Source organism: Narcine bancroftii, chromosome 7, assembly GCF_036971445.1.
Source record: "Narcine bancroftii isolate sNarBan1 chromosome 7, sNarBan1.hap1, whole genome shotgun sequence".
NCBI classification, from domain to species: Eukaryota; Metazoa; Chordata; class Chondrichthyes; order Torpediniformes; family Narcinidae; genus Narcine; species Narcine bancroftii.
The window spans coordinates 136593729-136621473 of NC_091475.1; the positions used below are offsets into that span (position 1 = coordinate 136593729).

General features: G+C 42.5%; 1 protein-coding gene across 3 annotated transcripts; it reads left to right on the top strand.

Annotated features, from left to right (window-relative positions):
• Positions 1 to 334: 334 nt before the first annotated feature.
• LOC138739173 (uncharacterized) lies at positions 335 to 25787 on the top strand. 3 transcript variants are annotated; one of them, XM_069890729.1, is made up of 6 exons: positions 335 to 851; positions 7842 to 7899; positions 8013 to 8097; positions 12225 to 15188; positions 15327 to 23051; positions 25620 to 25787. In XM_069890729.1, exons 1-6 carry the CDS (start codon positions 558 to 560, stop codon positions 25684 to 25686), a joined length of 11193 nt encoding a protein of 3730 aa, XP_069746830.1. In that variant the 5' UTR covers positions 335 to 557; the 3' UTR covers positions 25687 to 25787. The 3 variants fall into 3 exon arrangements, with proteins under 3 accessions (XP_069746830.1, XP_069746829.1, XP_069746828.1); XM_069890728.1 differs by having other exon boundaries at positions 12225 to 23055; XM_069890727.1 differs by having other exon boundaries at positions 12225 to 23051.
• The last annotated feature ends 1958 nt before the right edge of the window (positions 25788 to 27745 follow it).

Sequence of the window (27745 nt, forward strand, 5' to 3'; positions counted from 1 at the left end):
GCAAAGTCACCTGGCAACAGGGGAAGCATCTGTGTGATGGTATCGTCTGGTAGGGATGGCTGCTATGTGCACATGTGTTCACACAAATATATCAAAATAATTCATGATATTGACTACCATGAGAACGGATAATCATGTTCGACCGAATCCATTACTGTGCCCATAATAGTGGAAAAATATGAAAGATTTTCTGATTATGCTGATCTCCCCACCTCCTCAACAAATCTCCATATATGGACGAGCTGCTGCCGTGACGTCACAATAGGCAGGGTGCCCCTGAGGGCCAGCTGAGGGCCAGCTTGTCAATGCCGTGACATCACAATAGGCTGGGTACCCCTGAGGGCCAGCTGAGGGATGCTTGTCAGTGTCATTAGTTTTCCTGTGGATAACTAGTCGGCTAATTTTTTGTCAACTGTTGGCAGATTTTCGGCCAATTTTTAGTCATTAACCACCTTTTCTTTAGGATTTTTCAAAATCTATAGTTCGGCCACACGCATCTGGACTCCTTGTGTGTGCCGTGACGGCGCAGGGTTGGGCCGTCGGTCCCGCCTGCTGCCATGTTCGGGCACATGGTCCAGACCTTGGGCCTACAGCAGTCTGAGGCCAACCATCACTCAGCCTGGTGGCCCTTTCATCCGCCGCCCAAAACAGAGTATGAGATTCTCCGTGATGTTTGCCATGATCTCATGTCATTCCTCTGGACGATAAATCTGTCGATTTCTTCGGTGAACACGGTGGTTGCTGCTTGCCTCTTCTCAGCCATCGCCCTGTATGCGATCCGGGCGAGGAGGAAGTGGCCGATGGCGTCACCAAGCCCAGACCTATCGATTGGGAAGTCAGTGTGTCACAAGGTACGTGTCTGTAGATGAGCGTAGTCATGCACTTGGTGTTAATGAGAGCGATGAGTGGAGAAAGCAAGCCACTATGTTTCCAATTCTTTCCGGGAGTTAAGAGTGCATATGTTAGCAAATATCATCACGTTGAGTAGAGATAGAGATGTTATCAATGAAGGTCGAAATTAATGTGGAATCATACATTCTGAAATTGTGAGAATCTGGAAGTGTGTGACAATGAAATGGTTGACTCAGTGGAACCAAATGACTGAGTTGGAGCCTCAGTTATGGGTATAGCAAGTCTCCTAAACAAATTACAAAACAAAAACTGATGGATATAGAGGGGCAATTAGCTGCTGACAGAAGTAATGGTAAAGATTGAGTAATGACCATGTCCTTTTCCAGATTGGGGGAGAATGTTCAGTTAATATGTATTGGGTTTGATGTCTGAACAGGACACAGTTTCACAATTCATAATTAATACAAATGAAAAATGCTGAGGATGATACAAATGAGAAATGCAAAAGAGGATAATAACTGCCCTCAAAAGGGCATAGATTGTACCAGGTGGATCAGAAAATACTTTACAATTCAAGAGTTACCACTGCATTTGCCGTTTTCTAATCCATTGAAGTCAACTTAAAAAAAAAATTAGACATTTCTGCCCACGAGTTGGTGCTGCACAATGTATACCCCATTAAAACATACCTGGCATATTTTTAATGGTGGGATGAAACCAGAGCCCCCAGAGAAAACCCACTCAGACATGAGAACATACAAACTCCTACAAGTGTGGGATTTGAACCCTGATCCAGTCCCGATTGCTGGCACTGTAAAGGTGTTGTGCTAACTGCTATGCCAACTGTGCCTGGTTGTAAGGAAACTGCTGAAACCTTATTGATGAAGAGGCATATTTTCCAAACTGGTTGTTCTCATTGAAGGCCTGATAATCCTTAGTGGACTGGATTTGATTCAAACAAAGGGAAGGAAAAGGAAGAGAGCAAAAGGGATGAAGGAAAATGTGGATATTTTCCTACAAAAATTTAAGTAGTAGGAAGATGTGTGGGCAACCGGGCAGGAGAGGTCAGGAAAAGGATCAGATCATGTCCAAATCCTTCTCTCAACAACCAGCTTTGTTCTTATTTCAGACCTTTGTCCATACTAAACAATTATACACAGCCTGTTACACTACTGCTTCAAAAGTTAAAATCATGAATATTACCCCTTAATTCCCCTGGATTATCACTATTTGTATATTTATATTTTTTAGTTGGATCAGGGTACACGATCCTTTATCCGGAACCCTTGGGGGAGAGTGTGTTCCGAATTTTGGATTTTTCCAAATCTTGGAAAGCCAGATTTAAGCCCACCCGAATTGTGCTGCTGTATCCAGCCCCACCCCCTTCCAGTCGCCCTGGTGTCTCCCTCCATCCTCACTCACCCACCCGACTTGCACTGCTGGTCTCCCCCACTCACCCACCCGAATCGCACTGCCGGTCTCTCGGCCGCCCAACTCGCGCTGCCAGTCTCTTGGCCGCCTGACTCATGCTTCTGGTCTTACCCCCCTTGCCCACCTGACTTGTGCTGCGGGTCTCCTGGGCGCATGACTTGCTCTACTGGTCTCTCGGCCGCCTGACTCGTGCTGCCGTTCTCCCTTCCTCGCCCGCCCGACTTGTGCTGATGGTCTCCCGGCCGCCTGACTTGCCCTTGTAAGTAAGGAATTATGGCATTTACAATATTTGCATAAAGCTAGATTGGAGAATGGGCAAATGATGGGACCTGAAAAGGAGAGGAAGTTTGAGAAAGAACTGATAGAAGAAAGAGATTGAAAAGAGAAAGGGGAAAAAAGAAGAGAAATTGGCCTTGGGACCAAAGGGTGTGATGATGTTGGAATGGAAAAGTAGAAAGATTGGCAGCCCGGTGGTGTAGCGATCACGCCGGCACTCCAGGCAGCGAGTGCAACCAAAGACCGGCAGCCTATGCAGCGGCACTGGCCCCAACAAACAAACCGGTAGGTAAATGGCAAGGCCAGCTTAAAGGCCAGCGACCCCAAAATGGCACTGGCCTTGTTGCATAGCCAACAGACAGGACAGCGCACAGGAAAGAAGAGTATTATTATGTAGGAAAGTACCCACTTGTGGAAACCTATTTTTGTTATGCATGTTGTGACGTCAGCCAAGGGGGGACCACGGCAGGAACAGTGCAAGTATAAAAGTCGGGCCTGAGCCCTAATAAAACTCAGAGCTTAACCTGACTACACTGCATATGTGTGTTTTCTTTCAAGTAGTGCACGGTTATAATTGGTGATCCCAACAGTTTAGAATGCTTCTAAACTCAGCACTGAGTGAACAGGCAACAGTCAATGCAGTAGCTCTCAAGCTGCTGACCTTCTGGACAAATCAGCCATGTGTGTGGTTTGACCAGGCTGAGGCACAGTTCCAGATCTGGCAGATTACAATAGAATCAGCAGGCCGGGTGGCCAACTTCATCCAGGGCTCCCATCAGAAGGCGTATACTGGGCTTCAAGGGCTTACTGATTGAGACCTTTGGGATCTCATGAGAGAGGGGCACATCTGCTCCACCTGGACAGGCTAGGGGACAGGCTCCCATCAGCCTTCAGGAATGAGATGCTGGCCCTCCTGAGCAAACACGAGCCCTACATCATGTTTGAGCCCTGCATTCCTAGAGCAACTGCCCGAGGACATCAAACTGGTCCTGGTTGATGTGAATTTCACCCCACCCCCCCCCCCCCCCCGGAACGTTGCACTAGCGGATGTTCTGTGGAAACAGGAGAGTGCTTGGCATCCATGGGGCTCATCACTAAACACTGCAGTCAGAACTGTGCAGAACCTCCAGAGATGAGGTATCAGAGCCTGCCAGTGCAGGTCACCATTCAAGTTTCAGGGAAATGCCAGAGACAGATGTCACTAATGGCCATGACGGTTGGCCATCCAAGACAGCCTCCTGTACATTTGGAACCGCTAGACCAGGTGATCACGCTGGCCGGAGTGAAACAGCCGCTCCTCAGGGCAGACTTCCTGTGTGCCCACAGCCTGCTAGTGGACCTCAAGAGAAAGAGATTGGTCCATTCCAAAACTTCTCAAACCTTCGCCCTCCCAGCACTCCACCTAGACTCCATACAGAGATTGGACAACGAGTATGCCAGGGTCCTGGCTGAGTTCCCTGCAGTACTCACACCCCAATTCACCACGATGATGCCCTGATATGGAGTACAGCACCACATCCTGACTCAGGGTCTGCCGATCCATGCAAGGGCAAGATGCCTTCCTCTGGAGAAGCACCAGCTGGTGATAGAATTCAGGAAGCTGGAGGAGCTTTGCGGTCATATGGGATCATATGCGGTCAGACAGTTCATGGGGTTCTCCCCTGTACATGGTACCCAAAGCAACTGGGGGCTGGAGACCATGGAGCAACTACTGCTGGCTCAACAAGGCCACAACACCTGATCGGTACCCTATGCTGCACATCCAGGATTTCGCAGCTAACCTGTACAGGGCAAGGATCTTTTCCAGGGTGGGCCTCATGCAGGGATATTATCAGATCTCAGTATACCTCAATGATATCCCCAAGACTGCCATCATCACCCAGTTTGGCCATTTCAAATTCCTCCAAATGCCATTCAGGCTAAAGGATGCCACGCAGACCTTCCAATGACTCATGGACGCAGTGGGCCGAGACCTGGATGATACCTTCATGTACCTGGACAACATCCTGGTGCTGAGCAAAAACCAACAGGTGCACATGGTGCACTTCTAAAACCTCTACACCCGACTGAGCAAGTTTGGCCTGACAATCAACCCAGCCAAATGCCATTTCAGATTGGAGGCTATTGACTTCCTGGGCCGCAGGATAACCAGGGAAGGAGCCACACCATTACCCAGCAAAGTGGAGGCCATCTGGAAGTTTTCAAGGCCCAGCATGACCAAGAGACTACAGGAATTTGTGGGGATGATCAATTTTTTTCACAGGTTCATCCTCTCAGCTGCCCGGATCATGCGTCCCATGTTCACCAGATGGCAGGCAAGGCAAAGGACATCACCTGGAATGAGGAGTCAGCAGAAGCCTTCATGAAGGCCAAAGACAGTGGCTGACGCCGCTGTCCTGACACATTCAGGTCAGATACTCCAACGGCCCTGACAGTGGACGCCTCAGGAATGGCAATTGGCGGAGTTCTGGAGCAGCAGATCGAAGAAGTTGGTGGCCGCTGACTTTCTTCAGCGAACATCTGCAGCCTCCTGAACTGAATTACAGCGCTTTCTACAGAGCGCTACTGGTGCTGTACTTAGCCATCTGCCACTTCAGGTACTTTCTAGACTGCAGGTCCTTCACAGCTTTCACAGATTACAAGCCCCTGACTTTCGCCTTGGCTAAGATCTCAAACCTCTGGTTGGCCCACCCGCAACGACATCTTTTCTTACATCTGTGGAGTACACCACAGATGTAAGGCTCGTCTCTGGCAAGGACAGCATGGTGGCTGGCACACTGTCCAGGTAAAGTATCCACACACTATTAAGGGGAGTGGACTTTGTGGCACTGGCGGAGGCACAGCAGAAAGATGAGGAGGTACCCCAATACAGGACAACCATATCGGGACTGCAGCTCCAGGACATCCATCCAACACATGTAACACCACCCTCCTGTGCAACGGTCAGGTCAAATCCATTGACCCAGTAGCTTGAAGAATGCAGGTTTTCGACTCCATCCATGGACTAGCTCACCCATCCTTCAGGACCATGGTCCAGCTGGTGGCCAGCGAATAGATGTGGCATGGATTGCGGAAACAGGCAGTGGGTGGGTGAAGGCATGCACGTGGAGCCAAACAACCAAGGTACAGTAACACCCCAAGACTCCACCTCAGCACTTCGAGCCTGCAGAACAAATGTTCGACCACATCCACGTGGACATAATAGGACCCTTGCTGGCATGACAGGATTTCCTTTATCTTTTCATGATGGTCAATTGCTCCACTGTTCATGATGGTCAATTGCTTCACTGGGTAGCCAGAAGTGGTCCCATTGGCAGACACATCCACAACCTCATGTGCCAGGGCCCTCAACTCATCCTGGGTGGCACAGTTCGGGTTACGGTCCCAAATCACATCCGACAGAGGGGCTCTGTTCACGTCCAGTCTGTGGTCCAACCTCGCCTGTCTGTGGGGTGCCCAGCTGAATCACACAACAGCTTACCACCCACAATCCGATGGGTTGGAGGAGCGCTTGCACAGGCACCTCAAAACCTCACTCATGAGCAGACTCCAAGGAATCAAATGCTACCATGGGTATTGTTGGGCATCTGCATGGCATCCAAGGAGGACCTGAACACCTCTTCAGCCAAACTCATCCATGGATCTCCGTTTGTGATTCCAGGAGAATTTGTAGAAACCCCAGGGGGGACAGCAGGATGCCTCAACAGCATTCCTCAGCAGGCTAAGGAAAAGAGTTGGCAACCTGGCCCCAATTCCATCTTCCAGGCACGGAAACGTGAGGACCAACGTACCCAAAGACGTGCAGGATTGTGAGTATGTTTTCATTCGCAGGTGCCCACGTCATCCACAGCTTCATAGGCCATATGAGGGTCTATTCTGGGTCAATCACAACAATGGGGAGACATTTGAGCTGGAGGTCGGAGTCTTCATCACAGACAGGCTGAAGCTGGCACACCTGGACACGACACGCCTGGACAATACACCAGCACCACACCGAAGAGGCAGGCCATTGAAGGCCTCTGAAATTTTTCCTCCGGGCCCAAAAGAGAATAACAAGGACAATACTGGCAGTTCTTGGGGGGGTGTTATGTGGCAGCCTGCTGCGGTGGTGAGTGCAACCAAAGGCCAGCAGCCCACACTGCGGCACTGGCCCCAGCAAACAAACCAGTAGGTGAACGGCAAGGGCAGCTTAAAGGCCAGCGACCCCAAAATGGTGCTGGCCTTGCTGCGTAGCCAACAGACAGGACAGCGCACGGGAAAGAAGAGTATTGTTATGCAGGAAAGTACCCATGAATGGGAAACCCACTTTTGTTATGCATGTTGTGACGTCAGCCAAGGAGGGCCATGGCAGGAACAGTGAAAGTTTAAAAGTCTGGGCCCTAATACAACTCAGAACTTAACCAGACTACACTACATGTGTGTGTCTTCTTTTGAGTAGCATGTAGCTACAAAAGCATAATTTTAGGGTCCTTCTTCCCTTCCAAACCATTGATTATTATTTGTTTTGAACATATCTCCCATTTCCTTTTAAGGGAGTCTTGATTTTGAATTAGCAGAGATGGATTGGTACTTCTTTTCACAGGTTGAGAAAAAACAATTTTCTGACAGAAGTGCAAAATTTGAAGCCTTTCATAAGTATAAAATAAAATCTGACAGAGCAATGCAGACAAAATCCAATTTCAGAGGAATGAGATACAAATAATCGGGTGCATTTATTGGATTTTAAATATCATTTGGTGCTTAATTGTCATGTGGAAACTAGTACATTTTTAAAGAAAGGCATGAATTCGGATTCTGATCAGATACTACTTCATACATCTTGTACCTGGTCTAGAATTTCAAGTTCTTCTGTGGGTCACTAAAATACAATTTTTGTATTTTATTATTACACAGTAGCTTTGGGAAAAATTAAAGCTGAATGGCTGCAGAATTAAGACATCAAACTGCATCCACAACTAATTTCTTGGATAATATCACAGGATATTTTTGGACAATATTGCTCAACTTCAGATGTTACTAATACTAGAATGATTTTTGACATTTACGGAACTTTTTTTTTTATCAATAGACCCGCCTACTGTAGAAATATTCAGTGCATCTTGAAATAGAATATTGTGATTTGGTGATTTTGTTATTTAAAATGGGGTGAGTAGCAACAAAGTGTGTGATTTGTATGTACACAACACATTATCATTTAAAGAGTATGACGATGCTTTCCCTTGAAAGCACACACAGTTGCTGAATTACGGATTGTTTAAAACCAAATATTTGTTTATTCCTAGTGCGGTTTGTGTCAAGGAAAAAAGTCAAAGAAGACTCAAAGTCATTGGAAACTGAATGGTAATCTTGGAATTAATAAAATATCTGACCAACATGATGTTCAACCAAATTTAGTGTATAGAAATATATCTGACACATTTCTAACTGATATTTCTCTCTATACTTTGCTTAAGAATTAACAAATATTAATGAAGAAGGGGAAGAAATGGAAAATCGTGCGCCTCTACACAAAGGTCAAGAGGGTTTTTATTGCACAAAGTGAGTGTTCATTTTTTTTAATTGGAAAAATATCAGTAACAAATTGTCATACATATAGTAAAATTATGGATCATACTGGAATTATGTTTGTTATAAATTTTGGTAGCTTTCATCAAATATTATGGCCGAGTTAAAAAGGGGCTTAATTGGGTAGCAGTGACTGAGTATTGCTTTTGCTGTATGCTGTTAAGTCCAAGAAATGTTTGATTGTAAAAGTGCTATAAATAACATTTCTGGCATGGTTGCCATTTATTTTTCATTTTTAACATACCAAGAAGAATCTGTTGAGGGAAATGGAGAGTTGTGGTGTTGCACATACTCGTGGTGAACCGGACCCTTCTTGAACCGTCACGTGGCGGGGCAGCCACGAGAAGATGGTGTTGTTGGGGGACCTCCTTGCCTCATAGCTTTAACCCAGCACATGCCTAGGGCAGCCATTATGACATAACTGTCCACGTGGGGGCAGAGCTCACACTGTCCTTAAAGGGATGTGCGCGGGATTTGAATTAAACAGTAATTGAGAACCCCCAACGAAGTGGCTGTGAGTCTCTCGCTTAGTAGCTGCTGCTACATTGGTGACCCCGATGTACCAGATGTTTTTCTCATCTCCCAGCATGGATCCCGCAGAGATTAACGCTGTTGCCATCAAAATGCCCCCCTTCTGGACCCATCACCCACAAATGTGGTTCGGGCAAGCGGAGGCACAGTTTTGCCTCAGGAACATCTCTGCAGATGCCACGATATTTTACCACATTGTGAGCGTACTTGATGAGGAGACTGCAGCCAGGGTTGATGACCTCATCCACAACCTGCCATTGAGGGTAAATACCCTGCCCTCAAAACTCTCCTCTGGGCACATTTGGCCTCTCCCTATAACAGCGCACCTCCAGTCTCCTGCTAGGAGACAGAACAACGTTGGCCCTGATGGACGAGATGCTGGTACTGGCAGAGGACCACAAGCCCTGCTTCTTGTTCCACCAGATCTATTTTGGAGCAGATGCCTGAAGACATTCAGCTCCTGCTGGCGCATGAGGACTTCACGGATCCACAGCAAGTCGCGGACTGAGCAGAAACCCTTTGGCAAACCAAAAGGGAAAATGAGGCCGCCCTCTGCCAGGTCATCTGCCCAGGAACCAGCCAGTCACAGCCCTTCCCCAAGCACAAGCCGGAGGAGCACCATCCCACCTGGTGCTTCTATCAAGAATGCTGGGGATCCCAGGTTCGTAAGTGCAGACAGCCCTGTTAATGGCTGTGATAGCTGGCTGCATGAACAGCCTCCTCCACGTGACCGATAAGTCCACCGGCCGGTGGTTTCTTGTGGACACCGGAGCAGAACTGAGCATCTTTCCACTGACTGCCTTCGACCACCAGAGCACGGGGTCCCACCCTGCAGACAGCCAATGGATCCACCATCAAAACCTTTGGCACCCACAGACAAGGTTCGCTGGAGGTTCGCACTGGCCTCAGTGGGTATGTCGTTATTGGGAGCCCATTTCCTCAGGGTGCATGGCCTACTGGAGGATGTAAAGGGCAAATGGCTGGTCAATGCTTACATCTTCCACTCAATCCACCTTGATACCACGAAAGCCTGCAGGCTGGAGATAGCCGTCATCACCGCTCCCAGGGACGAGTATTCAAGCATACTCAATGAGTTACCCACCATCCTGCAACCGCAGTTCACCACTGCCATATCCTGGCATGGGGTCTACCACCATATCTCCACGCAAGGCCAAGGCCAGGAGACTACCACCCAAAAAGCTACAGCTGGTCAAGGAGGATTTTTCCTGCCTGCAGGAGTTGAGGATCATCCGCCAGTCTGACAGTCCCTGGACCTCACCTCTTCAGGTGGTCCCCAAGTCTTCCGGGGGCTGGTGACCCTACGGGGATTATTGGCACATGAAAAATGCAACTACGCCAGACAGGTACCCAGTCCCGTACATCCAGGAGTTCTCAGCAACCTCCACGGTGCCCAGGTCATCTCAAAAGTCAACCTGGTATGGGGATTACATCAGATCAGGGTCCATCTGACGACATCGGTAAGACCACGATCGTCACTCCGTTTGGGCAGTTTGAGTTCTTACAGATGCCTTTTGAACTTAAAAACAAGGCCCAAACTTTCCAGCGCCTCATGGATGCAGTGGGCAGGGACATGGACTTAGTCTTTATATATGTCAATGACATCCTTATTGCCAGCCATGTCCAAGAGAAGCACAAGATCCACCTCCACACCCGGTTTGCCTGTTTGGCAGAGTTTGGCCTCACGATCAATGTGGCCAAGTGCCAGTTCTGCAAGCAAATGCTGCAGTTCCTGGGGCACCCATCTTGACAGCCAGAGCCGGAGAAAGTTACAGCCATGCATCAGTTTCCCAAACCCACCACCCTTAAGGGCATGCAAGAGTTTATTGGTATGGTGAACTTTTATCATCGCTTCATCCCCAGGGGGACAGTAGGATGACTTGGCAGCATTCCTCAGCAGGCTAAGGGAAAGACTCAGCAACCTCTCCCCAATTCCACCTTCCAGGCATGGACACGTGAGGACAAATATACCCAAAAAAGAAAATCCCGTCTGATCATCTTATTGGAGTTCTTCCAAGTAACATATATTGCAGAGAAAGGAGCCAATAAATGTACTCCATTTTGATTTCCACATTCAAAGTATATTGACAAGAATAGAAGTGTGTCTAACTAACAGGAACAGACACGGGGCATAAATACATCCTTTCATGGTTGTTAAAATGCATAAAGTACCATGGGATCAGTACTAGTCTCTCAACCCTCCACATGCAAATAAGTCAACTGAAGGGGTTAAAAGGTATGGTTGCTAAATTTGGTGATATAATTTTGATGGTAGGAAAGTAAGTGATGAAGCCACAAAAGGATAAGAGACAGGTTAAGTAGCTGGGCAAAAATCTGATTCTTCAATTCCACATTATCTGATGTGTCCTCCTTCTTCAAAATATGTGGCTTTCCCTCTACCACTATCAATTCAGCACTTATCCACATATCCTCAATTTCATGAATGTCTGCCCTGGCCCCCTCCACCCCTAGGTGCACCAAGGGCAGAATTCCCCTTTCCTTGTCTATCACCCCACTTGTCTCCATATTCAACATATTATCCTTCGCAATTTCTGCCATCAACAATGTGATCCTACCACCTAGACACATCTTCACCTTCCTGCCTTCCACAGGGACTGCTCCATCTATGACTCCATTGTCCACTCATCTGTTCCTACTGATTGCCCCTTGGTATCTACCCGTTTGACCACAGAAAATGCAACACACACCCACACCTCCGTCAAGACAATTCAGAGCCTCAAATAGTCCTTGCGAGTGAAGCAACCCTTCACTTGTGAAGCTGCAGGGGCTATCTATGACCAACACTCCTGTTGTGGCCTCCTCTTCTGGACTGGACGCAAACTGAAAGACCATTCTGTTGTGCTCATTCACTCTGTCAACTGCAATATCTGGGACCTCCCAGTGGCCAACAATTTCAATTCCATGTCCCACACCCACGCTGACATCAAATTAAGAATAACTTACCGGTAAGTTGCTATCATGCCTTGTTGGTTTCCTGTGATGGTGTTTGAAATAATTGTCCCTCCTCACTATTCTTCCATTAGTCTAGCAGCTTGCCCATAAACATGTGTTGTATGCTTTCAAGTGCTCAGTTTTCACAGTGCAGGACTGATGTCTGAGAATTAGCATGTCGTGCAACAAGCACTAACCTGCCCAGTTTCATATTGCAGCAACTGGGCACTCTTTTAGAAATTAATTTTATGAAATCAAAATTAAACTTGAATATCAGACTCCTGGTCAGTGAAAAGATAAGCCAGCAGTAAGCTTGTATATGCTGGAGCCACATGATTTCTGAGCCGCTAAATATTCAGTTGGATACTAACAGTGGAAATGCTCAGGTAGATTGCCAATTTAAATGAAGTGCAGCATCAGTCTGGTTTGACTCATGCTCGTGATATTGAGCAGGTACTAATTGGTTCACCCACCAGAAGACTGCCAGTTACTAAATGACGATCTGAACATTTATGGTATGGAAGTCAGTATGTTATTTAATGTGCATTGAAAGGAGCAGTATTAATTCTTGTGTATTGATTTCTCTGTGTTGCAAATAGAAAACTACTTGATGCAACCCGAACATCTCATGAATTAATATTTGAAAAAGCCAAAGATGATCTGAATGAAAACAAAGAAATTGATGAAACTTCCTTTGAAGTATCTTTTGTGGATTATCTAGGTTGCTATTACTCCAAGACGACAGTCACACCTGAAAAATTAAGTGACAAAAAGCCCAGATCAACTTCTTCTCAGACTTCCCAAGATAATACTTTCGAAAGTAGTTGGACACTCAGTATTGCTTCTGAACAATCATTCTCGAGGCAGTATTCGCTCAGTAGGTACACTTCAGTTGGAACAAATACATCTCAACAATTTTCTTCTGAAGAAATATGGGAAACTTCTAGTGTTTCACAGATAGCTCCTGATGAAATGTGTTTTGTTACTAATAAGTCCTTTGTCAAAAATACAAATTCATCAGGAAGAGGTTCCACATGGAAATCAACTAGATATAGTAGCCATAGTTCTGAGAAATATTCAGTGCCATCTTCATTCTTCAAAACAAATGAAACAATTCAGGTATCGGATTCAGAATTAGCATTTTCTACTGAACTTCCTCCAGATAATATCTACAACTTGGAGGAAGAATGTGCAAAGGTGAAAAATACCAAATCTTGTTCAGATCCATTTGTTCAGAAATGTGCCTTCTCGACACAAGAAAATCTTAAAACAGTTGACTTACTCCAATACAGAAAAACATTTCAAAACGTTATGCCAATGGCTGCTAAGAAGTTTAAAATTGCCCCAAAAGATCAGGGTAAAACTAACAAAGATCGACAAAAGCAGTATGTGTTTTATCAACCTACGCCACGTTTTCCATGGTTACATGAAAGCCAGGTGATGACACTTGAGCTGAATGCTGCTAAGATGTCATTGGAAAGTCAGTGGGGATGGCCATTCCATGATAGGAAATCACTTTCAATAATGATGCCTCCACTATCATCATTATCCAAAAAAAATACTGAACCCACAATGAAGGAAATAAAGCCACCTTTCCTTCCTGAAAATGAAGTTTATGACTTGGAGTTCAATTTGAAACCTAGGAATGGAATGCAGCAGAGGAAAACAATGCCACTCAAGGAATTTTATCCTATCGATTTGGCTCAATCAACTAAAAGAAAACCTCAAGTACCAACATTCACAGAAAAGCAGCCCACTTGCTTGAAGTTAAGTTTGGGAAAAAATGTAACTCACAAATGGAATGGTTCCATTCAATGTTCTGTGGAAAGTCAGAAAAGCTCAGAAACTCCCCTTAAAGATGGTTCATTCATTATCACATTCAAGCCTGAAGTGGAAAATCAGTTAAATATGTGCATAACAAAACAACATTTGGAAATTAAATTAGATTGCTTACCAAATGGGATTATGCACATGTATGAACTGTTGTATTGTCCAAAGCCAAATAAAAGTTTACCCAAATTAATCAGAATAATGAAAGGACATAACAAGCCAAGAACATTGAATATACATTTTCTGGAAAACCATGCTGTTGATTACTTAAAATTTCATTTGCAACAAAAGCTCATTTCAAACTTGTGGGGATCTCAAAATTTGTTAGAAAAGTCATTTGAAATGATTATCCCTCAAGCACCACCAGTATCTCCCCCCATCAAAGCAAGAGCAGCTAAAATAGAGCCCATTGGTATAGGAGTAGATTTCATTGAAGAGAAGGCCAGAAAACATTTGGAAAGCCATATCACACAAACAATACCTGAATTTAACTGGGCCTTACCAACAAAAATTCAGGGATGTGTTGTGCCACCTTCCCCTAAGTTGAAACATTCCAAAATAAAATCACAGCCTTGTGGTCGGTTTGATAATAAACATAAGACATCATTGGAAGTCATTTTAAGGAAGAAGATCATTTGTTTACCAGACATGGGATGTGAGGAAGGAAAATTGACTGCACCACAATGTGAACAAGCTGAAAGAATTCTACTTGTACCTATTTGCTTTAAATCAGAACTTAAAGATAAATTTGATATGCACTTAATTAAACAATGTCTAGATATAAAACTGAACTATTTACCATCAATTGTTCAAGAACTCCACAAAAATATAGATTTCTCAGGGCCTAAAGCTACTTCATCAAAGTTTCTCACATCTGGTGAAGGTCTTAAAAAAACAAGGCCAGGATACATTCCATTTATTGAATCTGATCCTCTTAATCACTTGGAAATGAATTTGAAAACGAAATGCATTTCTCAGCTTTGGGGACTTCAGTCTTTACATGAGGTGTCTATGGAAATTATGATTCCTAAAAGTCCATCTGTCCATCCAGCAACTGGAGCAGAGAGGGCACAAAGAGAGACTGTTGCAATGGAAACTACTTTCACTTTCACAGACATCAGAGATGACTTGGAATGGCATACAACTCAAATGAAGCACAGTTGGGGCTCACCATTTGGTTATCAGAACTCAATGAAAACATTAATTCCGGCTGCTCCAAAGCTGGTTCCATCAAAGTTACGTCCACAGGTTACATCATGTGACCTTTCACTTGTCAATGTGGAAATTTATAAAAAATTAGAGTTCAATACAAAAAAAGAGGCGATCAATCAAAGACGGGGGCTTCCCAAAGTAATCCAGTCATCTTTAAAAAATAATATGGCTCCTGCACCATATGTGAATATCGGAAAGATCTCCAAAGCTGTGAGAAGCAAAAAGTTAAAAACAAATGAGATTGAAATCAGAGAGACAGACAAAAACAAAATTTCACAGAAAATGTTTGGCCAACTAAAAAGAAAAATGTTTTCCTCAGAAAGATATGAAGAAGAAAGAAATAAATCAAAGTTGACAAACTTGGATGTGAAATCTATTTTTACTCAAAAACTAGATGTCTGCGTAATAAAATGGCATCTTGAAAATCAAATGAATATTTTGCCAGAAAGGGTGGTGAAGTCTGATAAGATCATCTCCTTTCCAGTGTCAAAGAGAACATTACCTCAGCTTATTGTTCCAAGGTATGAATTCAAAATGCGAAGAGCTTCAAATATATTTTTTATTGAACAAAATGATGTTGAGCATTTGGATCTTAATTTAAAACACAAACAGATTAACCATCTCTCGGGACAATTAACTCTGTATATTGAATCTTTTAGAATGATGATTCCTTCAGAACCACCTGTACCTCCAGCAATCAAAGCAAGTCAAGCTCAAATACAACCTATGGGTTTGGATACACCTTTCATTGAAGTGGCAGGAAAAAATGAATTGGATTGGCACATCACACAGAAAACACCTGAGAATAACTGGGGTTTACCATTACAAATCTGTAAATCAATTGACATGCTGATTCCTTCTGCTCCAAAACTGGCTCATTGCCAGTTAAAACATCATTCTTTTTGCACTGTAAGTCTTATACCAGAGAAGCCATTTTATATCAGCTCTGAACATAGAAAAAGATTGGAACTGTTCATGAAGAAAAAGATCAGAAATTCGAAATGTGGACTCCCAAATCACATTCAGTTATCCCTGAAGGAACAAATAGCTCCATCCATGTCTTACCAAGATCGCAATTTAAGATCCAAAATTAAGGAAAAAATCAAAACATGTTCCGATTCTAATGTAACATTTAATTTCAAAATCATTCTGCAATGTAGGAAAGGGAAATTAGTTCCACAAGCTCAGAAGAAGATTTCAAAAACAGATAATGTAAGGAATAAAAGTGCCAAGCTTGAGCAAGAATATAAAAGCAAACTAAACATCTCTTTGTTGAGACAAATTCTCAATACTAAAATGCATGTATTACCAGATATTGTACAGGATTGTTATCAAAAATCTTCTCCTGCTGCATTGAAAAATACTTTATCAAAACCACTTTTTGTCAGAGAACCATTACAAAAACTAAAGTCAGAGTGTTTACCATTTGTCAAGCAGGATGTCATTCATCATTTGAAGCTGAACCAAAAACATAAACTAATGGTTTCTCTCTTGGGACTTGCTACTCAGTATGAAAAATCAATGGAAATGATGATTCCCAAAGGACCACCAGTGCCTCCAGCAATCAAAGCAAGTAGGAAAAAAATAGAACCTGTACATATGGAATTATCTTGGATTGAACATGATATTAGGGTCAGGCTGGATTGGCATGTCACACAGACTAAGCTACAACAACATTACGGCCGACCACCTCATATTCAAATTTTGTCAGAATTGGTTATTCCGCCTGCTCCTAAACAGATTCCATCCCAACTAAATCGGAAGCCTATATTTGGGCTAATGATTAATACGAATGACATGCTATTACAGAAACATGAACATAGTAAGTTGTTGGAAGTCAATATAAAGAAGAAGAAAATAAATCAGATATGGGGCCTTCCAACAGTTATTCAGTCTTCGTGGAAAAACTTCTGGGGCGTTAATGGTTTGAGGAGTAATCCGTTTATTTGTTCAAATGTAAGGAAAGCCAGAAATGCAGGGCTCAGCAATATCGATAAACAAAGTAAATTTCACATTTCTTCACAGAAGACCAAAAAGAGGACAGTACCATTACAACATAAAACAACTGGCAAAAACACAAAACCAAGTAAAACTAAAATACCGTATAATTTTACCACCACTGACCAAAAAAGTATCAACAAACTAGATATGGACTTAAGAAAAATGACTCTGGAATGTAAACTGCATTGTTTTCCAGAAATAATCCAGCCGTATTATCAGAACTGTCTTTCCACATTAGAGAAACAAGTAGATAAGATTGTTGCTCCTGGTCATGGTTACAAACCAACACGTTCATTACATATAGCTTTTATTAAACAAGATGCAGCTGATGGCTTGGAGCTGAACCAAAAACATAAACTAATGGTTTCTCTCTTGGGACTTGCTACTCAGTATGAAAAATCAATGGAAATGATGATTCCCAAAGGACCACCAGTGCCTCCAGCAATCAAAGCAAGTAGGAAAAAAATAGAACCTGTACATATGGAATTATCTTGGATTGAACATGATATTAGGGTCAGGCTGGATTGGCATGTCACACAGACTAAGCTACAACAACATTACGGCCGACCACCTCATATTCAAATTTTGTCAGAATTGGTTATTCCGCCTGCTCCTAAACAGATTCCATCCCAACTAAATCGGAAGCCTATATTTGGGCTAATGATTAATACGAATGACATGCTATTACAGAAACATGAACATAGTAAGTTGTTGGAAGTCAATATAAAGAAGAAGAAAATAAATCAGATATGGGGCCTTCCAACAGTTATTCAGTCTTCGTGGAAAAACTTCTGGGGCGTTAATGGTTTGAGGAGTAATCCGTTTATTTGTTCAAATGTAAGGAAAGCCAGAAATGCAGGGCTCAGCAATATCGATAAACAAAGTAAATTTCACATTTCTTCACAGAAGACCAAAAAGAGGACAGTACCATTACAACATAAAACAACTGGCAAAAACACAAAACCAAGTAAAACTAAAATACCGTATAATTTTACCACCACTGACCAAAAAAGTATCAACAAACTAGATATGGACTTAAGAAAAATGACTCTGGAATGTAAACTGCATTGTTTTCCAGAAATAATCCAGCCGTATTATCAGAACTGTCTTTCCACATTAGAGAAACAAGTAGATAAGATTGTTGCTCCTGGTCATGGTTACAAACCAACACGTTCATTACATATAGCTTTTATTAAACAAGATGCAGCTGATGGCTTGGAGCTGAACCAAAAACATAAACTAATGGTTTCTCTCTTGGGACTTGCTACTCAGTATGAAAAATCAATGGAAATGATGATTCCCAAAGGACCACCAGTGCCTCCAGCAATCAAAGCAAGTAGGAAAAAAATAGAACCTGTACATATGGAATTATCTTGGATTGAACATGATATTAGGGTCAGGCTGGATTGGCATGTCACACAGACTAAGCTACAACAACATTACGGCCGACCACCTCATATTCAAATTTTGTCAGAATTGGTTATTCCGCCTGCTCCTAAACAGATTCCATCCCAACTAAATCGGAAGCCTATATTTGGGCTAATGATTAATACGAATGACATGCTATTACAGAAACATGAACATAGTAAGTTGTTGGAAGTCAATATAAAGAAGAAGAAAATAAATCAGATATGGGGCCTTCCAACAGTTATTCAGTCTTCGTGGAAAAACTTCTGGGGCGTTAATGGTTTGAGGAGTAATCCGTTTATTTGTTCAAATGTAAGGAAAGCCAGAAATGCAGGGCTCAGCAATATCGATAAACAAAGTAAATTTCACATTTCTTCACAGAAGACCAAAAAGAGGACAGTACCATTACAACATAAAACAACTGGCAAAAACACAAAACCAAGTAAAACTAAAATACCGTATAATTTTACCACCACTGACCAAAAAAGTATCAACAAACTAGATATGGACTTAAGAAAAATGACTCTGGAATGTAAACTGCATTGTTTTCCAGAAATAATCCAGCCGTATTATCAGAACTGTCTTTCCACATTAGAGAAACAAGTAGATAAGATTGTTGCTCCTGGTCATGGTTACAAACCAACACGTTCATTACATATAGCTTTTATTAAACAAGATGCAGCTGATGGCTTGGAGCTGAACCAAAAACATAAACTAATGGTTTCTCTCTTGGGACTTGCTACTCAGTATGAAAAATCAATGGAAATGATGATTCCCAAAGGACCACCAGTGCCTCCAGCAATCAAAGCAAGTAGGAAAAAAATAGAACCTGTACATATGGAATTATCTTGGATTGAACATGATATTAGGGTCAGGCTGGATTGGCATGTCACACAGACTAAGCTACAACAACATTACGGCCGACCACCTCATATTCAAATTTTGTCAGAATTGGTTATTCCGCCTGCTCCTAAACAGATTCCATCCCAACTAAATCGGAAGCCTATATTTGGGCTAATGATTAATACGAATGACATGCTATTACAGAAACATGAACATAGTAAGTTGTTGGAAGTCAATATAAAGAAGAAGAAAATAAATCAGATATGGGGCCTTCCAACAGTTATTCAGTCTTCGTGGAAAAACTTCTGGGGCGTTAATGGTTTGAGGAGTAATCCGTTTATTTGTTCAAATGTAAGGAAAGCCAGAAATGCAGGGCTCAGCAATATCGATAAACAAAGTAAATTTCACATTTCTTCACAGAAGACCAAAAAGAGGACAGTACCATTACAACATAAAACAACTGGCAAAAACACAAAACCAAGTAAAACTAAAATACCGTATAATTTTACCACCACTGACCAAAAAAGTATCAACAAACTAGATATGGACTTAAGAAAAATGACTCTGGAATGTAAACTGCATTGTTTTCCAGAAATAATCCAGCCGTATTATCAGAACTGTCTTTCCACATTAGAGAAACAAGTAGATAAGATTGTTGCTCCTGGTCATGGTTACAAACCAACACGTTCATTACATATAGCTTTTATTAAACAAGATGCAGCTGATGGCTTGGAGCTGAACCAAAAACATAAACTAATGGTTTCTCTCTTGGGACTTGCTACTCAGTATGAAAAATCAATGGAAATGATGATTCCCAAAGGACCACCAGTGCCTCCAGCAATCAAAGCAAGTAGGAAAAAAATAGAACCTGTACATATGGAATTATCTTGGATTGAACATGATATTAGGGTCAGGCTGGATTGGCATGTCACACAGACTAAGCTACAACAACATTACGGCCGACCACCTCATATTCAAATTTTGTCAGAATTGGTTATTCCGCCTGCTCCTAAACAGATTCCATCCCAACTAAATCGGAAGCCTATATTTGGGCTAATGATTAATACGAATGACATGCTATTACAGAAACATGAACATAGTAAGTTGTTGGAAGTCAATATAAAGAAGAAGAAAATAAATCAGATATGGGGCCTTCCAACAGTTATTCAGTCTTCGTGGAAAAACTTCTGGGGCGTTAATGGTTTGAGGAGTAATCCGTTTATTTGTTCAAATGTAAGGAAAGCCAGAAATGCAGGGCTCAGCAATATCGATAAACAAAGTAAATTTCACATTTCTTCACAGAAGACCAAAAAGAGGACAGTACCATTACAACATAAAACAACTGGCAAAAACACAAAACCAAGTAAAACTAAAATACCGTATAATTTTACCACCACTGACCAAAAAAGTATCAACAAACTAGATATGGACTTAAGAAAAATGACTCTGGAATGTAAACTGCATTGTTTTCCAGAAATAATCCAGCCGTATTATCAGAACTGTCTTTCCACATTAGAGAAACAAGTAGATAAGATTGTTGCTCCTGGTCATGGTTACAAACCAACACGTTCATTACATATAGCTTTTATTAAACAAGATGCAGCTGATGGCTTGGAGCTGAACCAAAAACATAAACTAATGGTTTCTCTCTTGGGACTTGCTACTCAGTATGAAAAATCAATGGAAATGATGATTCCCAAAGGACCACCAGTGCCTCCAGCAATCAAAGCAAGTAGGAAAAAAATAGAACCTGTACATATGGAATTATCTTGGATTGAACATGATATTAGGGTCAGGCTGGATTGGCATGTCACACAGACTAAGCTACAACAACATTGCGGCCGACCACCTCATATTCAAATTTTGTCAGAATTGGTTATTCCGCCTGCTCCTAAACAGATTCCATCCCAACTAAATCGGAAGCCTATATTTGGGCTAATGATTAATACGAATGACATGCTATTACAGAAACATGAACATAGTAAGTTGTTGGAAGTCAATATAAAGAAGAAGAAAATAAATCAGATATGGGGCCTTCCAACAGTTATTCAGTCTTCGTGGAAAAACTTCTGGGGCGTTAATGGTTTGAGGAGTAATCCGTTTATTTGTTCAAATGTAAGGAAAGCCAGAAATGCAGGGCTCAGCAATATCGATAAACAAAGTAAATTTCACATTTCTTCACAGAAGACCAAAAAGAGGACAGTACCATTACAACATAAAACAACTGGCAAAAACACAAAACCAAGTAAAACTAAAATACCGTATAATTTTACCACCACTGACCAAAAAAGTATCAACAAACTAGATATGGACTTAAGAAAAATGACTCTGGAATGTAAACTGCATTGTTTTCCAGAAATAATCCAGCCGTATTATCAGAACTGTCTTTCCACATTAGAGAAACAAGTAGATAAGATTGTTGCTCCTGGTCATGGTTACAAACCAAAACGTTCATTACATATAGCTTTTATTAAACAAGATGCAGCTGATGGCTTGGAGCTGAACCAAAAACATAAACTAATGGTTTCTCTCTTGGGACTTGCTACTCAGTATGAAAAATCAATGGAAATGATGATTCCCAAAGGACCACCAGTGCCTCCAGCAATCAAAGCAAGTAGGAAAAAAATAGAACCTGTACATATGGAATTATCTTGGATTGAACATGATATTAGGGTCAGGCTGGATTGGCATGTCACACAGACTAAGCTACAACAACATTGCGGCCGACCACCTCATATTCAAATTTTGTCAGAATTGGTTATTCCGCCTGCTCCTAAACAGATTCCATCCCAACTAAATCGGAAGCCTATATTTGGGCTAATGATTAATACGAATGACATGCTATTACAGAAACATGAACATAGTAAGTTGTTGGAAGTCAATATAAAGAAGAAGAAAATAAATCAGATATGGGGCCTTCCAACAGTTATTCAGTCTTCGTGGAAAAACTTCTGGGGCGTTAATGGTTTGAGGAGTAATCCGTTTATTTGTTCAAATGTAAGGAAAGCCAGAAATGCAGGGCTCAGCAATATCGATAAACAAAGTAAATTTCACATTTCTTCACAGAAGACCAAAAAGAGGACAGTACCATTACAACATAAAACAACTGGCAAAAACACAAAACCAAGTAAAACTAAAATACCGTATAATTTTACCACCACTGACCAAAAAAGTATCAACAAACTAGATATGGACTTAAGAAAAATGACTCTGGAATGTAAACTGCATTGTTTTCCAGAAATAATCCAGCCGTATTATCAGAACTGTCTTTCCACATTAGAGAAACAAGTAGATAAGATTGTTGCTCCTGGTCATGGTTACAAACCAACACGTTCATTACATATAGCTTTTATTAAACAAGATGCAGCTGATGGCTTGGAGCTGAACCAAAAACATAAACTAATGGTTTCTCTCTTGGGACTTGCTACTCAGTATGAAAAATCAATGGAAATGATGATTCCCAAAGGACCACCAGTGCCTCCAGCAATCAAAGCAAGTAGGAAAAAAATAGAACCTGTACATATGGAATTATCTTGGATTGAACATGATATTAGGGTCAGGCTGGATTGGCATGTCACACAGACTAAGCTACAACAACATTGCGGCCGACCACCTCATATTCAAATTTTGTCAGAATTGGTTATTCCGCCTGCTCCTAAACAGATTCCATCCCAACTGAATTGCAAGCCTACATTTGGGCGAATGATTAATACGAATGACACGCTATTACTGAAAAATGAACATAGGAAGTTGTTGGAAGTCAATATAAAGAAGAAGAAAATAAATCAGATATGGGGCCTTCCATCAGTTATTGAGTCTTCATGGAAAAACTTCTGGGGCTTCAATGGTTTGAGGAATAATCAGTTTATTTTTTCAGAAGTAATGCGGAAGCCTAACTTTGGCCTAATGATTACTACGAATCGCATGCTGTTATTGAAAAATGATCCTAGGAAGTTGCTTGAAGTAAATATAAAGACCAACGCAAGCTGGAGAGATTTTGGTGAAAGCAGCAATGTTAATAGCATGAAACAACCTTTTGCCTGTCCTAAAGAAGGAGCTAAAGGCAAGAAGGATTTAAACGAGGCAAAACATGGTCATGCTGCAGGAACTCATCACGTCTCTCAGCATCCAAGGCAGGTAAAAATATGTTACCAATAATTTGGGCCTGAGCTCCCTTGGAGTTATGAATAATAAGCAGGTAAGTTTAGGGAGAAGGAAAGAAAAAGCAGGGGGAGGTGCACAGCCCAACCGACAAAGGACGATAACTGGATACTGATAGGTGAACATGAAAGGTGAGAATTGATCTAGGGAAGAGGTGGCTCTGTGAATGGAGAACTAAAGTAAAGGCGAAATAGGGATAAAAGGAGGGAGGAGAGGTAAACAGAAACTAGAGAATTCAATTTAAATGCCATCCAGTTGGAGGTTGCCCAGACGGAATAGGTACTCCTCCATGTTTGCAGGTGGTTTCAGTCTGGCATGCAGTAGACCGCAGACAGACATGTTGGCATGGGAATGGGGCGAGGTATTGAAATGAGTTGTCACTGGAAAATCCTTGCTATTGCAGCAGACAGTGCCAAGGTGCTCCATGAAGCATGCTCCCAATGTTACTTCACTTGGAAGGATTGTTTGGGGCCCCAAATGGTAGTGAGGGAGGAGGTATGTACTCTGCAGTCACTGAGGTGATTGGTGGGAAGGGAGCAGTGATGGGGTGGTCATGGAAGGAGTGGTCCCAGTGGAAAGGGGAGAGGGATGAAGATGTTTCTGGTGGTGAGATCATAGAATAGCTATGTTGGGTGCAGTGACAGGTGGGGTTTAGGTTAGGAGAAGGGGAATTCCTGCCCTTGTGCGTGAGGGTGAAGGGAGCCAGTGTAGATGTGTGGGTAAAAGAGGATAGGCAGGAGAGGGCCGAGTTGATGGTAATAGAGGGAAAGCCACATTTTTGAAGAAGAAGTACAACTTGGATAACCTAGCAAGGAAGGCCTTGTCCTGAGAGCAGATGCGAGGGAAATGGAGCTTTTGTGAGAAAAACTTATCAAGGTAATTAGGGGAGTTGGTGGTGGGAAGTATGGTAAAACAATCTTTAGAAATGAAGTCATTAGACTCAGCCATAATTAGCCTCTGTGACTCAGTGAGCGAATCAGTCTAGGGTTAAACAAGAAAGTCTGCAGATGCTGGGGTCGAGTGTAATACAGAAATGTGCTGGAGAAAAAGTAAAAACAATGCTGGCAAAACTCAACAGGTCAAACTGTGTATATCGCAAAGATAAAGATACATAACCAATGTTTTCTTTCACCAAGGAACCTTGATGAAGAGCTCATGCCTGAAACATTGGTTATATATCTTTATCTTTGCAATATACACTGTTTGTTCTGCTGAGTTTCTCCACCATCCTGTTTTTGTTTCAATCACAATGTCAGGAGACTTTTATGTTTTCCCCCTTTGTGCTGGACAAACTCTGCAGGTCACGCAACATCTACAGGAAGTAAAGTGTAACCAGCGACTCCGGCCTTTTTGATGAAAGTTTGAGGCCGGAAATGTTGGCTACTCGAAACTTATCACAGATGCGTGATGAGTTTCTCGAGCAAATGAGTCTGAGCAGTACTTCAAGCTCACACACAATTCTCCGTACATAATCATCGCGTACATACAGAATGATATAATTTAATATAAAATTTATTAATATTTTGTGATTATTTACTTGGTTGCTGGATATTCTTCATCAATGTCACAACCTGTGGAAAAAAAGCTATTTGCCAGCCTGGCAATTCTGATTTTGATGTTCTTGTCCCCCCTTCTTGAATCATGAAAAAAATGATAGATTGTTATCGTTCACACCACTGTGTCAAATGGGCAGATAAATTGTGCATTACAACCCCAGAGCACTTCCATTCCTATCTAATTTAACAATCTTTAACTCAAAGATACATTTTTCTTTTTCATCCTTCAGTGTATTTAGAGGGAAATGGAATAAACCTATCAAGTCTTCACAGCAGAAATGAAACCTTACAGAAGAGAGGTCCCAGATAAAATCCCTGTCTTCTTTTAATTTAAAATCTTTCAGTTTAATATCTCAATCAGTAAACAGTTTGGGAACAACTTGTTTGGAACTCACCCAAGATAGGGTACACCTTTGGTTTTCTTTGAGCAACTTACCATGTAAATGGAATGAATTTTATCTTGAATTTTAGGTTTAAAAAATGTTGATATTTTTATCCAGATATAATAGCATTAAATTAAACTCTAGTGATATAAAGATTGAATGACTAAACATGACACTGTTCATCACGATTTTTCTGTTTTTAATCTGTTACCGATGTGATAATTATAACGAATACCGTATACGAGGGGAACAACAGGAGGAGGTATTGTGAATGACATACACTCCAAATAACTGAAGATTCACCTAGACAAGACTCTGATGAAGCAGTTACCTTAATTCCTGTTGATGTGACATGGTTACATTTCTTTTAACATTTCAATTGTTAAAATAAACATCATTATAGCAAGGTTAATAATCTTTGGTGACTGTGTAATTAAATGCATACTCATTTGGAAAGAGGTCAGTGGGCAATTTTCAAGTTCAGCAATAGAACATTGGCTAATTTAGATAGATAACAGATTTCAGATTCAGATTTACGGTCAGTAATTTTTTTTACATTTTAAATTGAGATACTGTACTGATATGATTGTATGTATTACAGGAATGTGCTGGCTCGCCCTCCAGATGACATCCTCTCCTGGACTCCTCCCTGGACTCCTCTCCTGTGACCTAGGCCATAAAGGTTGAGTCTCCTCTTCCTCACCTCATTTTCCCTAGCCTGGACCCGGGCAAGCAGTTTTGTGTGTAATAAAGCCTATCATTCCCTCCAGTCTTTGTCTGTGTAATTATTGGGGCAACTGGTAGCGCCCAACAATCTATTACACATGATTTTTGAAGGTCTCTAGTAATGGAGAAGTTGTGGCACCCCGATTGGCTCAAGGTATATCCCCAAGTCCCAGGTGCATCCGAACACTTTGAACAGTGGGTGAACTGCTTCAATAACTTCCTCAAGGCCATCGCTGAAGTGGTCGATTCGGACGAGAAGAGGGTGAAGGTTCTACAGGCAAGAGTCGGCCAGAGGGCTTTCCAGGCCATCCAAAGCACAATGACCTACACAGAGGTGATAGCTGAACTATGGGCTATACAAGCTAAAGGTGAATGAAGTCTACTCGCATTACCTGTTGCATCCAGAAAACAGCAGCCTGGTGAGTCAGCTGAAGAGTTCATTGAATCTCTGGTGCCTCTGGGAAAAGACTGCTTGGGGAACCCCATGGCCACGATGTTGGTGACACAATTCATGGAAGATCTGGTCTGAGATGCCTGTGTGTCTGGGTTGAGGTCAGATTATATCTGACAATATCTCCTCGAGGAGGATCAACTCCTGCTAAAAAGAGCGATCTGACTGGTCAGAACTTTAGATTAGGCCCAGTGCCACACAGAGTCGATTGTGGGCAGAAGTGGGCCTACCACGTACGTACCACCATGAGGGCCATCATCCTGGGAATCAGCGGCGGGGGTTACTGACCCGATCACAGCTGCGGTGATGCGGCATCGTTGAGATGCATCTTCTGTGGGCAGGCTAGGCACTCGAGATGCCTCTGCCCTGCGAAAGGAGCCACATGCTTGGGCTGCAGAAAGAAGGGCCATTATCAGATGTCTATAGGTCCAAAACCCTGTCCAGGAGCAGTGTGGTGTGTGTGACTGAGGAACTTCCGGTACCAACTGCGTGCGTGGTAAGGAAACACCATCTTACCTGCTACCGCCCCCATCCTCTATGCCGCAGCCTACCTCATTGATGATGTCACTTTCACCCGCCACAACACCACTTCCCCCTTTTTACCCGATGAGTGCAGTGTGGTCAACATGGAGGTCACCATCTTTGGTGTTGGGCCTCTCCACCAACAAAAATGAGGAGATACCTGTCCTGGCGTCTGTCACTCTGAACCAAGCCAGCCCTCACCCAATCATGAACTCCATGATGCAGATCAAGGTGAATGGGCACAAGACAAACTGTCTCTTTGATAGCGGCAGCACTGAAAGCTTTATCCACCCCGAGGTGGACTGCAGACTCTCCCTTTCCGTCAGGCCGATGACCAGATTGATATCGATGGTGGCAAAGGACCAACAGACTTGTATCCGGGGGTATTGTTTAGTGCCTCTAATGGTGGGGGGGGGGGAATGCTACAATGATTTTGTATTATTGATCATGCCCCAGAGTGTGACGATGGTGTTTGTGGTCCCCAACTGGACCCCTGTAGTGCTCAATAGATATACAGCATGGTAACAGGCCATTTTAGCCCGATGAGTCTGTGGCCCAATTTACACACAATTAACGTCCACCCAGTACATTTTGAATGGTAGGAGGAAAACGGAGCCCCAGGGAAAACACACAGGCTCAGGCAGAACATACAAACTCCTTACAGACAGCACGGGACTCCAACACTGGTCCGGTCTCGATAACTGGCTCTGTGATGGAGCTGCCATTGTGCCACCGCAACAGTTTCCTACGCTAACTGTGATGCTTCATAAGGTATTGACCTTTATCATGCTCTGAGGTACAAAAGTTAGGAATTAAAGCTACCATATATTTTGACACCTTTAAAAATCACTCAAAAAATGGGGGACAATTTATATGCCAGATATACTTTTGATACCTTAAATTCAGGTCAAAATTTGTTGAAACAGGGAGGGCATGACCATGCGAAGGACTTTGACAGATGTGTTAAAATCTTAAAATTAATTTTTTTCCTTTAAAAACTGGACCAAATAAGTACTAAGAGACCAAGT

What these genes read in the sequence shown, in the direction of transcription:
- LOC138739173 (XM_069890727.1), top strand. Translation starts at nt 558, where the DNA reads ATGTTCGGGCACATGGTCCAGACCTTGGGCCTACAGCAGTCTGAGGCC. An exon ending in AAGTCATTGGAAACTGAATG is followed by an intron (nt 7,900 to 8,012) that starts GTAATCTTGGAA and finishes ACTTTGCTTAAG; the next exon opens with AATTAACAAATATTAATGAA. An exon ending in CACGTCTCTCAGCATCCAAG is followed by an intron (nt 23,052 to 25,619) that starts GCAGGTAAAAAT and finishes TATGTATTACAG; the next exon opens with GAATGTGCTGGCTCGCCCTC.